Genomic DNA, 18,111 nt, shown 5'->3' on the forward strand with positions numbered 1-18,111 from the left:
AACTTCTGAGGAAAATGATTACTGTTGCATCCCACCTTGATCCAATGTCAAGCACTGCCCTATGAGTGAAAGTGAATGACTTTACTGTGAGAAAAACAATATATGAATATATGCAGCATTTTAGCTATTTTCATTCTAGAGCTAACTCTTTAAAACCCAAATTTACCTGCCTTGCGGATTGTATATTGTCTTTATTTTAATCCTACACACAAAAAACTAAGAAGATAATCATGTTGCAGAAATAAAAAATCTTTCCAGACTAAAATGTGCATGAGTGATCACTCCATTCCAGCCTGGGTGACAGAGTGAAACTGTCTTCAAAAAAAAGAAATAGGAAAAAAAATGTGCGTGAAAGACTGGGGATACTGGTTGTTCTGTTACATTAATAAAGCTAATTGAAAGGTGATTCTCTAAACATGTATATATGTGGGCACTAGTTTATGCAATTTAAAAACCTTAGGATTTTCGGTCTCTGGAGTAGTTGCAGATATCTCACTGAGGCTCATGTGGCCACCACATTTTCCAGAGGTCACCATTATGCTTTCCTCTCTATGGAAGTGCTTGTCCACACCACCCCGTCTCTGCCTTATTGGTATTACTCTAATCACAGCCACACTTAACTCAGGAAACCAAGAGCCTACCTGCTTTTTATGTAATGTTCAGAGCCTCCATACCAGAACTTTCAATCAAGGGTTCAAGTTAGATGCTTGTTTATCCAAGAGGGTGGACTTCAGAGAATTGCCTTCTCATTTCTTATATTTTTTTTCATATTAATTATCAATGTCCCTTAAATTTAAAGTTCTATATTTTAGGGTCCAAAGCATTGGGATACTAATTGTAAGAAATATAATAAATACAGATCTTAAGAAGAATTAGAGCTTTCAATTTAAAGTCAAATTACATGCATTACGTGACTCAATTTATTCCATTTTTATATGATGATATATACTGACCTCATAATTTTATCATCTTCTGTATTTATGGCCCAATAATGCCTTCCTGCCAATTCTCCTAAGCTGCTGAATTTATGAACCAAGAGGCAAGTCACATAATCTGCAGGTTTTCTGAATGGTTACATAGTAAGTTTTTAGGAAACTGGTAGATAACTTGCTGGCAAATGGGGTTGGTGGTATTTTATTTTTGGCTTTAGAATTTGGCCTTTTATTTCATTATGCAGAAATGTAAATTAATTTTTCTTAAATAAATGAACATTTAATTGGTTGCATGAGATATGCTAACTGGTGAATAACTTAATATTCTATCTTGACAGTATATCTTTGGAAATCAATTTGTAAAAGAGATATTTAAAGTTGCATATTACCACATCTAGATATTCATTCATTTATTCAATTATCCATCCAATATTTATGAAGTATGTTTTCTATACAGGACAATGAAATAAAAGTAGTGTGATCCTTCAATGGCGAGACTGGTTTATGAAGTAAAGGCTATAATGAGTCTTGTAAAAGTCACAGAATCATAAAGTTGGAACTGGCCTCAGAGAGCATGCAACTCAAGTCGTTGCTTTTACACATGAGAGTATTCATATTATTAAAAAGATCTGGAGAGGTCAGAGGCTTGTCTGAGATTATGAGAATTAGGTCCCCTTTCTCCTTTTATTGAAACAAATGGCTCCACTGTCTAACATATCTTACTATCATTCTCATTTGTTCAGACTACAAATTAGTTCTTTTTTTTTTTTTTTTGAGACAGAGTCTCACTCTGTCGCCCAGGCTGGAGTGCACTTGTGCCATCTTGTCTCACTGTAACCTCTGCTTCCTGGGTTCAAGCAATTCTCATGCCTCAGCCTCCTGAGTAGCTGGAATTATAGGCATATGCCACCATACCCGGCTAATTTTTGTATTTTTATTAGAGGCGTGGTTTCACCATGTTGGCCAGGCTTGTCTCAAACTCCTGATTTCAGGTGATCCATCCGCCTTGGTCTCCCAAAGTGCTGGGATTATAGGCATGAGCCACCATGCCTGGCCCAAATTCTTCATTTGTTATAATTTGGACCAAAGTTGGATTTCCAGTTACCTTGAAAGCTTACTCATACATAGAGAAAATAATTTGTTAGGCAAATCTAGATGAGCTCCAAGATTCTTAGTGATGTGTTCACCTATCAAGAGATAGCTAATTTTAAGAATGTTAAAACACCTTCTTATATATATTGAAATTCTAATCTCAGTTTTAAACTCTTTAGTATATCTATTTATGATAGTGACAATTCACCCTACTAGGTAACATGAACGAATGACCAGAGCAGGTGTACAGAATAGAAACATTTAGAAGACATTACTAGTAAAGAACATTTACTCATCTGTGTCATGAATATTCTGGGTCCCAATAAAAGTCCTGTAAACCATTTACGTGGTTTCCTGGAAGCCATGTTCCTTTCACATGGCTTGGTTCATTGTTTATTGCTGACTGGACCAGAATGGGTACTTGGCCCAAGCTACACTAATCATTCTCTCTTGAAAAAGGAAGTTCAGACGTAGTCTGTCAGCCTCTACATGTATGTTGAACTGTGATATGTAAACTCAAGAGCTGTCAAATGGCCATATGTGGACCATGGAGCAGAGAAAGCTGGTCCTTAGACGAATGGAGCAGAGGAAGCAAGCAGAGATGGAGTGAAGAGACTGCCTGGCTGCCTCTTGCCTTTCTAGTTCCAGTTTCAGGCCCCTCCTGGGGCCTGGCAGCCTCTGAGTTCTAGAATACGGCCCCGTATCTTATTCAACAACCATCCGCCAACCCGTCTTTCTTACTCTTTCTCCTTATCTCTTTCTGTCTTTTAATACTAGCTAAGCTGTTTTGTAGTGTGTAACCAAAGAGTCTTAACTCAGACACCATGCAATAGTTAACACACCCTCCGTAGGACAGCCCACAGTACAGGTCAGATGCATTTGGATAATGAAGTGCATTACAGTAACTAAGACTCTGTAGGTAGGCTTAAGATATATGGACTTTTCAATAATTTCCTAGTGTATGATAAATACTGATAAGGTAATACTGATTTATATGGATAAAGTAGCTTATATACTTATTTATCAGAAAGTTATAGAATAATAAAACATGTATTTCAAAACTCAAATTCAGATCCGCTTGTTCCCAATGAACCAAAATAATGAGGTTTTCCATAGTGACAAATGACTCATATACCAATGACATTTTGAAATAAAATAATTTTGAGATTATAAACTTTCAAAGCTATGAAAAAAGAGACTGGCCATTTGAACTTTTATAAACTATCTTGATAAATTTAAGGGCACCAGATGATATAAAAAATATTTATGCCTAAAATGTACCAAACATCAGACACCTATTAAAATAAAATAGTTATGCAAATAAAGTAATGAATAAATTAACACTTAGTGAGAACTTGCTATGTGCCAAGAACTGTTCTAAGAATTTTTCATTTGAATCTCCCCAAAATTCTATGAAATAATTCTTATGCCTGAATTACATGGAGTCAAATGACTTACCCAAAATTTCACAGCTTGTAAAAGGTAGATATTTAAACCTAGGTAGACTGTTACTACTATTCTAAAGTCCAAAGAAGACAAGTAGATAAACGAGGACTTTGAAAGAACGTAAGTTTAGAAGCTAGAAGTTTTGGAAAACAATTCAGAAAACCAAAAAAAATGTACAATCTTCTAAGTTAAAAAAAAAACAAACATGTAGATTACTAATGATTCTTACCGGGGGTTAGAAGGAGAAGGTGGGTTCATTTCTTTCTGATAGTGGTGACCCTGGTTGACAGGCTGTAAAAGACAAAACATTTGTGAATGTTTAATCAGCACAAACCTATTTACATGTACATTCACATGCACTCTCATTACTGTAACTGTTCCCTTGGACACAACCCACAAGAAGGGTATGGGTTTATTTTACAGATCCAGCAAATTGCAGAGTGGTATAAATGAGAAATCACATTTATTATTATTATTATTTTAGTGGCCCAGTCATTGGACCTCAAAGCATCTATGATGTAATTAAAGTTCATTTATTGAAATTTTCCTCTTTGTGGAATTTTTATGCTGTTAACATTGGTTGATATTTTCAGACACAGGAAAACAAAACCAAACAAGATATCTCATGGAACTAATGCTGCAGTTCAAGCATCATTAATAACAGAAACCCAGACACACAGAAAACATATTTAGTCTCAATGTTAGTAAGTTTGTAAAGATAATTTCTATTACCACTAATGAAAATTACACATGTAATCTTAGGTCAAGGTGGTCATTTTCGCCAAGTGTATAACACAACCTCAAGTACTGATCAATAAGCTGAAAAAAACGATGCCAATACCTAACAAAAATGTGAAATCTCAAATATTCCCTCCACAAGAAATCTTTCAGTTACATTTCAAAACAGAGCTGAACAACTATATCTCATGTAGCCTTAAACACTTGCTTCCAACGGGACTTGATCTTTTTCCTTTGTTCTATAAAGGGAGAAAATTCCGTCCTCTGTTTGAACATCAGCTCTAAGCATTTATGTGGTTAGCAACAACGCTTCTAATAATAAATCATTTTCAACGTTCTCATTTTATTACAATTTAGTTTGGTATACATGTTTAAATTGCATTCAAAGAGCTTTAGCTACTTCCATACCCAGTGGAGTTGGTGTTAAGTGTTTCTCACCCATCATAATGTGGCCCCTGACTGAGGAAAACAACGTAGCCATGGTGCCTGTATATATAGAGTTCATACTCCTTAGTTTCCAGATATTTCTCATTACAATAAGTCTCAAAATATTAATGATGTAGGTGATGGGAATTCTTCAGAGTAAACTGTCTTCCTCTATAAATTATCTCTTGGAAGTGTTCCTTTAATTTAAATCAAACACCCCATCTGATAATCACAGTCACTTAGCCTGACTACCTGTTATGCACCATGAATTTAAATGTACTCAGATACTTTGGTAATTGAACCAATATCAATGCATCACCATTTCAGTAATAAGAAACAACAGCTGGGAGAATAGTGGAAGGAAAAACATGTCATAAGACATATTTGATCTCACTAGAGAAATAAGACTTTCAGCGATTTGCAAGTGAAATTTGGTTCTATGATTTAGGCTTTATTATTTCACAGCAAAAAAGAAATTAGCAAGCAAAGGGCCTAACAGGTTCTCTGGACGAACTCACACTGGTATAGAAATACTCCCAATAACAAATTCATTGGTATTCGTCCAGTATTTCAGCTGTACTCAGGCCTCCAGTGAATGGACCTCTGCCTATTTATTTTCAGAGGCATTTCCATAACTCTCTAAGCATCACAGTCCTGATATTCAGGTGAATTTCCATTTCTTAATTTTATACTATTAATTCTATTTATACCCATCCCCAAACCTCTATTCCAAATGACTTACTCCATCCCTTGGAAAATAGAAGTGGTTACAGAATCCTATCTTGTTTGTGACTCAGCCCCTCCTCGCTTTGGACTATACAGACTGATCCGTTTCCATCTTTGCTCATAGTGATTTTTAAGTGTTAGAAAAACAAAAAAGTAACCAATGGAAACTTTTCAAATAAAAACTGCTGACATGAACAGATAGAAAGGTGAACAACTAGCTGTCGGAAGCCAGACATCCTCACCTACAAATGGATATTGATGGAGTTCAGGACATGGCATTCGCAGTAGCAGGAAGGTCACTCTCACTTTCCCCTGTTCTCCCCTGCAGCTGGTCATAAAACATAGGTAGGATTTTCTGACCACCTCCTGGAGCAGGTCATAAGATGCTCATTTGAGAGATGCCCTCCCTATCCCCTGAAGAAAGGAACATCCTTATCTCTGAAGACACAACGACACAGAAGAATCTGAACAAAGGTTTTGCTGATTTTCTTCATTTATTTCCATTAGCTCATATCTCCTTTGCCCAATCACGTTTCTCCACCACTTTCCCCTCTTCATCAAACCTAGAGTAAAAATATTCAAGTTTCACTGTTTGTTCAGTTCTTCATTTCCTTATAAAGACTCCTGTATCATGCAAAATTTACATGAAATAAATTTGCATGTTTTTCTTTTGCTAATCTGTCTTTTGTTACAACAGAGGCCTTGGATATGAATCAGGATGGATGAGAAAAAGATATTTTTCCTCCCCTACAATATGTTTATATACATATGTAGCAGTAAACCTATTTCTAGGTAGGTAGCATGCTGTGAAAGTACCAATGAAATAATACAGAATTTGTTTCGATTTTGGCATTCAGCCATACCTAGAGAATATCGTAAGTAGATGCAAAGGGATGGCAATCAGTATCTACAATGAATTATGACTATCATCATAATGGCAGTGACTGATAGTTATTGAGTACTTATGCTAATTCTTGGTAGATATGATCTCATTTGATCCTCAGAGCAATTCTATGAAATAAACAGGATGAACAACTCCATTTAACAGAAGAGGAAATTGACACTGGGTATTAACCCAGGATCATGCCTGCCGGGAAGAGTGGAGCTAGAATGTGAACCCAGGCAGTCTGAGTCCACAGCTTACCTTCCTAACCACTTGTCTGTAGTGTTTATTCCAGCTCGAGAGTGCATCTAGAGTGGTGACTATTTAAGTTTTTGAATAACAAATATGACAAAATCAGTTCTGTTTGTGGCAGGAAAAGAAAAGTGACCCTGAAGAAATACATTTATTTGAAATATATACGACTCTCCTGACCACAAATTAAATTCATTGGTTTTATTCTCAAGATATGTCATTATGTATTTAAAATTAAAAAAATGAATTTTGCCACATTACTAAATTTGGGACAATCATAAAATATAATAGACAGTACTCTGAGAATAAGAAAAGTTTATTTTCTGGGGTGACTTTCATAGTCACTAAACACAGAACAACTTGCACATTTCAATCTTTCCTCCTGACAGTACAGATATTACACTGACTCTAATATCAGTTTTTGTATATCATTTCTATAGTTGTATAAGAACATCTGCTCATATGATTTATCTGCAGCTTAGCACAATCAGCTACATACCTTTTTAGTTCAGAAGGATAAAAGAAAACTCATTCTACCCAAAGAGACCTGAGAAGTTAATGAATCTGTAGATTAGAATAAATTAAAACCTATTAACTATAAAGAGCCTGAAATGCCAATATATTATATTTTGAATACACAGCAACCAGGAATATCATGCAAAAACGCTGATACGCTGTCGAACAAAGAAAAGGAACAGATCCCAGAAACTGAGGACCTTGGCCTTTTGGTGGCGCTGTTGCTATGTGCTAGTGCCAGGCAAACAGTATTCATATAAAATTAACTACCAGGGAGCACAAGAAGCTTTGCTTTTCCATGATCAAGCTGCTAGAGATTTTGGGGTGAGGGAGCAAAATGAAGGCTAAATAAAAGAACAGGAGATAAGATAATCCTGCCATGTTAAAAGGTAAAAACAATATTTTATGTTGTTATGTGAAACCTATGAAAATGGCAATAATGTTGTTGCAAGGTTAATCACGACCATAAATAATTTGTCTGAGAACCTCACCATATGCTGGCAATTTTATTAAGTGTATTTTGCCTCGTTATTCTCCAAATATTATGCTCTGCAACATGCCATGTTGATGGATGCATGCAATGAGTTTTTCTTTTCTTTTTTTCTTTTTTCTTTTTTTTGTAAGCTAGAGACTTATGTGCTTGATATTGGCTTACCGGAATTTTTTTTTTTTTTTTTTTTTCCAAGAGATGGGGTCTCATTATGTCACCCACACGGGCTCTGAATTCCTGGGCTAAAATCCTCCTTAGCCTCCCAATTAGCTGGGAATACAGACCTGTGCCACCACGCCCCGGTCAGGTTATGTTAATTATTAACTTGAAGGAATGACAGCTTTGGGGCATCTTCTCACAGGGAAGCTGCACAATAAACCTACTTTTCTTGAATCTACATTTGAGGAGGGACAGTGAAATGAAATATTCAAATAATGAAATAATAAAGGAGTTTATTTGTAAGGATCTGAGGGAGTCAGTCTGTATGCCAACGGTTAAACTCACATCAAAACAAGCACTACAGAATCTCTGCTTACTCTTTCAGGTCTCAGTCATCATAAAAAGGGGAAATGTCCTAGAAATTCTGTTTTGATCACTCAAGTGGCTGTTTGAGGAGAATAACCTCAGCGGAACAGCAGTTGACAGTCAGTGTGAGCTTACTCTGCTAAGCACCGGGCACATGCATTTCATGTACTCATTCGATTTGCATCATGCCAACATTAGTAAGGTTCTTTTATTATTCCCATTTCAGAGATGATCATGTCCAGAAATGGCAGAGCTGGGATTTGAGCCCAGGTTGACGGATCTAGAATTTATATTTGTTTGGGCATCACATGAAGCAGTGTCCATTGATAGCTATTCTTATTCCTTAAAAAAAGAAACACACACACACACGCATACCACACACACAGACATACACACACACGACATGACTTTATGCTATCGTCAATCAAAATCCTTCACCAAGATAAAATTCACTTAAAATTCATTATAACTAACTCCTATCACCCTTCCGAAGGCTGCCGAGAGCCCAGTTTGTGAATACATCTCACGAGGGCTACTCCTAACAGAAACTCTACAAAATTGATTACTTGTAGCCTGGTTTCCACAGAAGTTGTAAAGTATTGTTTTAATTGAATTTGGTTCTAAGTTAGAAACTTTGAAAAATTTATCTGTCAAAGGCCAATGGATTTCTCAGTAGGCTTGATTTATTTAGCAAGAGATGCCTACAAAAGCCAATTTGCTATGAGGAATATGGTTACATTTAATTACACTTTTAAATGACTAATTTATTATATCTAAACACCTTTTAAACAGTACATATTACTCTGAACTGTACAGATGCTGAGGAATCAAAGTTTGTGGTAAACACAATGGATTTTGCTAAAGACTTCAATTTACTCTGCATAGGCTTTCTGGCTTCAGACTGCAATGTGTGTGAAGTCGTCAGGTAAAAATGCTAAACTGAATGGGACCTGACTACATCTCTTTTTCTTCCTATTGGCAATCAGGTCCTGCTCAGAAGGAGATTTTCCTTTGGGTGTATATTTAATATCCATTTATCAAATCTTGAATTGAAAATATTACATGCATCACTCAGGATTTATTTAAGCAAAGCAAAGCAAAGCTGATGTTTATTTTGGAATCTTGATGAAAATCACCTTGTTTTAGAGTAAAAAATGAATTTTTAAAAATTATGCTTTAAGTTTTGGGATACATGTGCAGGTTTGTTACATAGGTACACATGTGCCATGGTGGTTTGCTGCACCCATCAACCCGTCATCTACATTAGGTATGTCTCCTAATGCTATCTATCCCTCCCCTAGCCCCCAACACTCCGATGGGCCCTGCTGTGTGATGTTCCCCTCCCTGTGTCCATGGGTTCTCATTCTTCAACTCTCACTTATGAGTGAGAACATTCAGTGTTTGGTTTTCTGTTCCTGTGTTAGTTTGCTGAGAATGATCGTTTCCGGCTTCATCCATGTCCCTGCAAAGGACCTGAACTCATATGTAAAAAAGGAATTTTTCAAAACATTATTGATTGATTCATTGAAGTAATGACTGACAACTGGCTGTGATGCCTTGTGCTAGCATTTGTGCTCCAACATAGAAGGTATGGAAGAACACAGGTAGGGTTCTGCCTTCAAGGAATTCACAAGCAGGCTTGGGGATATTGGTAACATTGGTAGCTGATGTCATATGTGCTGTAATATGTGAAGGTAACAGGGACCCAGAGAGGGAAGCGAGTAATTCTGTTCAGGGTGGGATGAGGGTTTAGGAGCGTTTCAGGAAGCAGCGACAAGTGAGTTGGGCCTTCAGAACTAAGCATAAGGAGGGATAAACAGTCAGAGTACAGAGGATTTCAAGGGCAGTGAAACTACTCTGTATGATACTATAATGGTAGATACATGTCACTATACCTTTGTCCAAATCCATAAAATGCACAACACCAGGAGTGAACCCTAAGGTGAACTACGGAGTTTGGGTGATAATGATGTGTCAATGGAGGTTCATTAATTGTAACAAATTACCATTCTGGTGGGGGACACAGATAATAGGGTTCCTCTCAATTTTGTAGTGAACCCAAAACAGCTCAAAAAAATTACAAGTCTTTAATAAAAAATTAGCCAAAAACCAAAAATCCAAAACAGAAATTAAAAAGCCATTTTCTAAGTAGAGAGGGAGCTGCCAGACAGAGAAGACATGAGCAAGGCATGAGCTGAACACAGGGCATGGCTCACCAAGTGACAGCCAAGTCGACACTGTGGCAGGAGCAGAGTGGCTCCCCTGTGTGTATGTTGGGTGGGGGGGTGGGGAGGGAGACAAGCAAAACTCATTTCAAGTGCTATGCAAGCTGACAGAGAAACAAAGGCACTAAAAGGAGGTTATCTTGCTTAAGGAGAGACTCCCCACTGTCCCCACCACCACAGACTTAATTTGGCTTCCTTTTGGAACTTGGAATTCCATTCCCCTCTTGTCTACATGGTGAACTTGAACTCATTCTTGAACTTCAGCTTAACTGTTGTCTTCTCTGTGAAAGCATCCCTGAAACCCACAGGTGGAATCGCCCCCTCTCACGTGTTCCCATAACTCATTATTCTATCACTTGCCATCCTGAGTTACAGTCAGCCATTTACCTGGGCTTCCCCTCCAAAACTGTGAACACCTCAAGCTTGGATAAGGCTTTATCTGTATCCTCAGAAGCCAGCCTAGTTGACAGCACATTGTACCACTCAAAAACATATGTGTGGAATGAGTGAATGTGAGACAGACAAGCAAGCTTGTGGTGAGAGTTTTCAGGGAGCTACTCCTGACTCTTGTGGCAGAGAAGGTGTATCCTTCACAATGAGGCCTGGAGAAGGGCTACAGTGACTTTGGAGCTTAGTCTTGAGGATAATCAGGTCCAAGGTACGGGGATAATGTGCAGAGCGCATTTAGAGAATTACAAGTGGGACTACAGAATGGAGTGAAAGGTGGGGTGCAGTGCGAGATGAGGCTGGAGAGAGGGCAAGTCTCAGATCATGGGGGCTCCTGTATGCCAAAGTAAAGAGGTGATGGGGAGTCACTGAAAGGCTTTACATAATGAAGAGATCAGATCAGATCAGATCAGATCAGATCTGGGTTTTAGGAAGATCACTAATGTGAATAATAATGACAATAATAATGACAGCTAAACTTCATTTATTAAGTACTTATGTCTCAGATACAGTGCCAAGCATTTTATAAGGGTCACAGCTTGGATTTGAACCGTGGCAATTTGATGTCAGAGCTGATGCTCCTAACCACCAGGTTACAGTGCTTTGACTGGAGGCACAGAGATGTTAGGGAACTATTGAAGGAATTCAGATGAAAAATAAAGTGCATAAACCATAAAAAAGAGCAAAATCATGTCCTTTGCAGCAACATGGATGCAGCTGGAGGCCATTATCCTAAGCAAATTAATGCAGGAACAGAAAACCAAACACTGCATGTTCTCACTTATAAGCAGGAGCTAAACATCAGGTACTCATGGAAATAAAGATGTCAACAATAGAAACTGGGGACTGCTAAAGGAGAGAGGGAGGAAGAAGGCAAGGATTGAAAAAGTAACTATTGGGTACCATGCTCAGTGCCTGCATGACTGAATCATTTGTACCTCAATCTCCAGTATCATGCAATGTAGCCTGGTGACAAATGTGCACACGTACCCCCTGAATCTAAAATAAATATTGAAAAAAAATAAAGTGCATAATCTGTCATGGGATTAAGGGGAAAAAAGAAAAATGGAAAAGTGCCAAGGCTGTGGTATTAGGAAGGGTGGGTTAAGAGATAAAAAGGAGAGAGGATTCTTAGGATTTGGAGACCAGACAAATGTGGGATAAAGAAGTGGGAGAAATGAAGATGTCTTCCAAATTTCTGGTTAGAGGATCAATATGGATGTTGACATTATTCACTGAGATAAAAGAAGAGTGGGATAGGCCGGGCACGGTGGCTCACCTGTAATCCCAGCACTTTGGGAGGCGAAGACGAGCGGATCATTTGAGGTCAGGAGTTTGAGACCAGCCTGGTAAAACCTCATCTCTACTAAAAATACAAAAAATTAGCTGGGCCTGGTGGTGGGCGCCTGTAATCCCAGTTACCCAGGAGGCAGAGGTTGCAGTGAGCCAAGATTGAGCCACTGTACTCCAGTCTGGGCAATAGGACGAGACTCAGTCTCAAAAAAAAAAAAAAAAAAAAAAAAAGGATATTATTGTGATGAATAAAGTTATGAATTCTTTTATTTCTTCTTTTTCACTGTCCCTGTGCAACTTTTAAAGAGAAAGGCACGAGCTCTCAAAAATACCACAATGATGCTTGTAGAATTGCCCTATCTAAACTCTATACAAGCAGCGAGTTACAGAGTTCATTAAGGAATACAATTTTCCATTTGGCGGTAGTTCCAATGTTAGATAGACTGACTCTGATGCAATAATAAACATATCTTATGAGTACCAAAGGTAGACTTTTCAATATTTTCTCTGTCTAAAAAAATCAGACCATTTCAATTTCTCATTTGGTCAAATAGAGGGGTTATTAAGTTCATTACCAAAGGTCTTATTTTTGGCTGTATACTTTTAGAGTGGAATAGAAGTCATGCAGAAGATTTCAGTCCTTCAGAACAGGACAGTGATGAGAACACTGTATCCAGCGCAACCAAGAGTTCAGCCTTTTCAGTCCATAAATAATCATTCCTCAGCTTGCCCTTTGTCATGTTGGTCTCCAAGCTACTTCATGACAGAATGAGCTCGATCAGGAGGCCACTGTTCTCTTTCTTACTTGCAGTTTAAATGACTGCTGTGGAATATTTTATAAGAAAAGCAATGTTTCAATTCTATTGCAAATTGTACTGGTAAAAATCAACTGACTCTTATGATCTTAGCTTGGCTACAAGGATACTCTAACCAGAGTAACCAGAAGTCAGATATTTTTCTGGGTGGGTGGATACTTTTTGGCACCAAGGCTGCCAGAGGTGTTATGTATGCTTGATAGTTGTGTTTAATGAAAGCACAATTGAGGCGAGAGAAACCTGAAGGTAGGCAAGGTAGGGATAAAGAGCACTAATCCCCCCATCAAACCAAATGGAATTTCTCCATGAAGACTTGTGTAAGTTCTCCCCAGAGCACAGAAATCTCACCTTCCATGGGATATCCAGATATCCAGTGGGTAACACTCATTTGTCAACTGAGTCACCACATCATGGTGGTCAGGAGCCCAGACTTAGGAGTCAGACCAGGTTAGGTCTGATTCACTTTACTCAAGAGCCTCCTTACTCAAGAGCTCTGCAACAGTGCTTACCACACAGAGTAGCCATAAGGAGTAAACTAGATAACATGCAAGGCATCAGGTGCCAGGGCCTCTGAGATTTCCAAGATCTACAAAGATGTTGGAGACCTGGAAAAAACTGGCTTTAAAATATGAAAAGCAAATCACAACATTCATATGTATTTAATTAAATACTTAAAACCTAACTTATCCACTGTCAACTATACTTCAACTCAATCTTTATATAGTTTATATATCTTTATATAAATGAGTAAAAGTTATTTTATGTTTTCTTTAAAAATTTTATAGCAAAAACATATTTACTTTTGAATGAAAGTATATTTTAGTCGGTTTGCTATGATATTGAATGTAGCCTTATAAGTAAATGTTTCTTAGGCCTGTGGAGGTCTCAAAATGGCTCTAGGTACTTAAAGAAACGGTAGCTCTAATTATCATTATTATACCAATGATTTTTATTATTCTGCTTTATGACATTTCTTGTGCTGTACTGAACTGTTCCACTGATGTTTATGCTCTGTCTTTCCAATTAAGTTGTAAGGTCCCTGAGGACAGTATTGTAGAGAATGGACTGAGTTAAAAAAACTGGGCTCTGCTCTAGGCTGCGCCACTGACCAGGTGTGGAAGCTTGGACCCACACTTCAGTTTCTTCACCTGAAAAACAGGAAGACTAAGACCTGTTCCAACTCCTCTGCTGGGCCATAGTGAGGGCAATGGGCCATACTGAAGTGCTTTAACTATGGAAACACATGGGAATATAAGCTTCTGAAGCATCCACAGTGCCTATCATATCCCATCAGCCACAGGGAACAGTCAGTGAACATCTGGTGACTTCTACAGAAGGTTCCTTTCTGTCTTCATATCCAAGCAATACTTGCATAACTATAGTCTTTTCCTCTGTGTTCATTCATTTCATACATATTTATTTAACAAATATTGAGCCTCTTGTATGTGCCACAGGGCTTGTACTAGGAACAGGGGATACAATGGGACACCCAGTGTCTACAGTAAAATTGTTCTTTTTGTTCTTTCAATGTGTGGTTTGATATATCATCATACAAAGCTTTTCTGAAGGTAAATAAAACAATTTAAGAAAAGACTGTCATCTTCTAATTTCTGTCCCCCGTTCTAAAACACTATTTCAGAATGGACTCTGATTATTTCTCATAGGGAGTATTCTCATTTTGGTCCTGTCTTTTCCAGACAAAGCTGGGATTTGTTAGAAAAAAGCTTGCTCCTTGTTAAGCAATGAAACTTGCTCCTTGTTAATCAATGAGAGGAAGCTGCAAAGCCAGGGACTCACGGGTGGCAGGCAGGAGTTCCAGGTGGTTGTGTCGTCACTGCTGGTACTTATGCTGACATTACAGTTGTCCACCTGGGAGGCACTCAGGCCATGGGAAGTCCCAGCATCCTCCAGTTCTTCATTTTGTTGCCGCCGTAGGCTTGCCAGCATCTGTAACTCGGATTCACTCATCTGGCTCGGCTGATAGTTTCGCCAGTCATATTCCTGACCACGAGAGAGAAAAATAACAAAGGGTCATTTGGCCTTTGCTAATTCTATGGCTATTAACAATGCCACAGGCTTAACCCCTGCAGCAGCTCCCCAATTGGCAGAGGCCCAAATCCCTAACATGCCTCCATGCACTACCTGCCCCATCCATTATACCGCCTCCTGTCCGTTTGCTCCTCACACGCCAGCCACTCTGTCCTTCATTAAGGTCCTCAAAAGCATCAGAGTCCTGTCTGCCTTAGTCCTGTGCACATGAAAATCCCCTCTGCCTCGTGGTCTGGGTAATGCTTAGGCTCCCTTCAGGTCCTCAATTATGTATCACTTCCTCAGGGAAGCCTTTCCTGACAACCATAAACTGGGTCAGCTCCTTTATGATGCCCTCTCAGAATCTTAAAATGTTCACTTTTAGCATTAATCACAGTTGCAGTGATGGAATTGTTTCTGGAGTTGGCAGGTTTGCTGTGAGCTCTACAAGGGCAAGCACCATGACTGTTTTGCTCTCACTGCCTTTCCTAGGTCTGGTGCCTAGTAGGTACTGAACCAGTTTTTGTAGATTAAGTAAAAAAAAACAAAAACTAAAAGCAGTTTTTTAAAAAACATTTGCCATTTTAAAAAGCACAGTTTATGAGTGAATTGATGAATTTCATCATTGTAAACATAAATGACCAAATTTATTCAACTTGCAGTACGATTGAGAATGACTAGTATTGGTAAAAGCCATCAAATAAAATTTGAATGTAGGCCGGGCGCGGTGGCTCACGCCTGTTATCCCAGCACTTTGGAAGGCCGAGGCGGGCGGATCACAAGGTCAGGAGATCGAGACCACGGTGAAACCCCGTCTCTACTAAAAATACCAAAAATTAGCCAGGCACGGTGGCAGGCGCCTGTGGTCCCAGCTACTCGGGAGGCTGAGGCAGGAGAATGGTGGGAACCCGGGAGGCAGTGCTTGCAGTGAGCCGAGATCACGCCACTGCACTCCAGCCTGGGCGACAGAGCAAGACTCCGTTTCGAAAACAAACAAACAAACAAAAAAAATTTCGAATGTAAGATGGGAACCTGTAAGGTCTGAAAGCCTGGAAGATCTCATAGCTCCAACCAAGGTGGATTCACTGTATATGTCATCTATCAGGTACTTTTTGAAACATACTACTACTATAGATCTTTAGATGCTAGTATAAATATTATTTCACGGTATAGGTGGAAATTGGCATATAGAATTTTCAAAACTTTCCCTTCCTTTCTCTCTGGCATAAACTAGATTTGACAACAAACATTAATTTCAACATTACTAAAATATTAGCATCACATATGAGCAGTGTGATTTACATGCAGAACTGCCATATAACTTAAAAGCAATTTGAAAATTTTCTTATACATCTGGAAACACTGGTTGTACTAACAAGGATTTTTTTCCAAGACACCCTAGAATTTTAAAGATATTTATATCTCTACATACACTTTCTTAGAGGACTCTCTGGCTTCTTTTCTGCCTCACAGGAATGTAAAAGTTAAAACTATATAATTTTGAAAAAAATTATTGGAGTTCCTATGACATTAAATGCTTTATAATAAAGCATTATTATCATCATAATTTGGGGTTTATAAAAGCTTGTTATCTGATAATGTGATGTGGAGACTTCCTAAAAAGTTGCCAGTGGAAACTCAGTTAAATCCTTATAGTTCATGGCACAAGCAGCTTGGCACTGTGAGGAGCCATGCAATCTTTAATAGATATTTCATGAGCACTTAATATGCTTTCAGAGTTCTTGGGGGCAACATAAGTATCATAAGAAGAAGAATAAAATTTATATCCCAATGAAAAATGCAAAAGTAAAAAAGGAAACAGAAATAATTTAAATTCAAAAGAAGTAGTCGAGGGGACAATAAACACATACAAAGATGTTCAGCATCCTTGTTATTAGAGAAATACAAATCAAAACCACAATGAGATACCTTTATACCCATTAGGATGGTTACAATAAAAAAGAGACAATAACAAGTGTTGGCAAGGATGTGGAGAAACTGAAACCCTCATACAGTATTGGCAGAAAAGTAAAATGGTGCAGCCACTTTGGAAAACAGTTTTGGCAGTTCCTTAGAATGTTAAACAGGTGAGTTACCATGTGACCCAGCAATTCACTTCTAACCTTATACCAAGAAAACTGAAAACATATGTTCACACAAAACTTACACACAAATGTTCACAGAAACATTATCCATAATAGCCAAAAAGTGAAAACAACCAAATATCTATCAACTGAGGAATGGATTTTTGTTTATCCACATAATGGAATATTATTCAGACTAAAGAGTAATGAAGGGCTGGATGAACTTTGAAAATATTATGCTATTTGAAAGAAGCCAGGCACAAAAGACCACATATTGTATGATTTACTTTATATGAAATGTCCAGAATAGGCAAATTCACAGAGACAGAAAGTAGATTAGAGGATGGCTGGGCTGAAGGAAAGGGAAACGGGAAGTGACTGCTAGTGGGTATACGCTTTCTTTTTGGAGTGATGAAAATGTTCTGAAATTAGGTCAAAATGATGGTTACAGAATCTTGTGAATATACTAAGAACTCCTAAATTTCATACTTTAAAAGAGTGAATTTTATTGCATACAAATTATATTTCAATTAAAAAAAAGCAGCTTGGTAATCAGATGTGAACATGAGAATACCAGCTGCTTGATTTTAGCTGCAGCAGTGAGCAAGTAACTTGCTGTTCTTCAGTTTTTCGGTCAAGAAGTGGGATTAAGCGTTCTAATGTGTCACACGGGTATGTTAGTTGGCTCATCATTGCCAATACATACTTTTACAATGAAAAAGACATTTTATTTTAATTTTCACAATTTTTCTTAAGAAGAAAGCCTTAATATGTACTTCATATGATTAAATCTTTTGTTCGATTTACTTATTTAATCCACAAGGCTGTACTGTGCCCAAAGAACAACCCTGGGTTCTAGGAGAGAAGAATAAGAGAGGATGTGGCAGTGATTAACCCAGACAAATCTAAGCCTGGGCCCTAGTTCCACCAATTGCCAGCTATAAATGACTAGGAAAATTATCTAACCTCTCTATGCATCAACTTCTTCATCATGGGGACCACAGTACATACCTCACAGGATTTTTGGTGAACTAAATGAAATAATATTACATCGAATGCTTAGTAGAGGCACCTGACAAACAAATATACTAGGGAGTCTCCAAATGTATTATTTGTGTATTATTTGTACTTTTAATGGAAAGTGTTTGAATGTGTACTTTGTAATATATGTTTATTTATGAATTAAATATATG

The 18,111-nt window shown here is 38.0% G+C and overlaps 1 protein-coding gene and 1 long non-coding RNA gene across 9 annotated transcripts in view; one reads left to right on the forward strand and one right to left on the reverse strand.

Moving 5' to 3' along the window:
- The window catches only part of CFAP20DC (CFAP20 domain containing), a 300,976-nt gene that overhangs the window by 59,747 nt on the left and 223,118 nt on the right, over positions 1-18,111 (reverse strand). For 7 of the 8 annotated variants that reach the window (XM_017894221.1, XM_017894224.1, XM_017894225.1 and 4 more), the window contains 2 exons: positions 14,604-14,807; positions 3,700-3,761 (listed from right to left, as the gene is read on the reverse strand). In XM_017894221.1, the coding sequence (XP_017749710.1) occupies positions 3,700-3,761; positions 14,604-14,807 (266 nt within the window). Of the gene's footprint in view, positions 1-3,699; positions 3,762-5,602; positions 5,924-14,603; positions 14,808-18,111 lie in introns of those variants that run through there. The other variant, XR_001889627.1, reaches the window with a different exon arrangement.
- The window catches only part of LOC108543632 (uncharacterized), a 203,943-nt gene continuing 193,127 nt past the window's right edge, over positions 7,296-18,111 (forward strand). The window contains exon 1 of the long non-coding RNA XR_001889632.1: positions 7,296-7,400. This is a non-coding gene — a long non-coding RNA (uncharacterized LOC108543632). The remainder of the gene's footprint in view (positions 7,401-18,111) is intronic.

This window comes from Rhinopithecus bieti, unplaced genomic scaffold (genome assembly GCF_001698545.2).
Source record: "Rhinopithecus bieti isolate Rb0 unplaced genomic scaffold, ASM169854v2 scaffold_21649, whole genome shotgun sequence".
Taxonomy (NCBI): domain Eukaryota; kingdom Metazoa; phylum Chordata; class Mammalia; order Primates; family Cercopithecidae; genus Rhinopithecus; species Rhinopithecus bieti.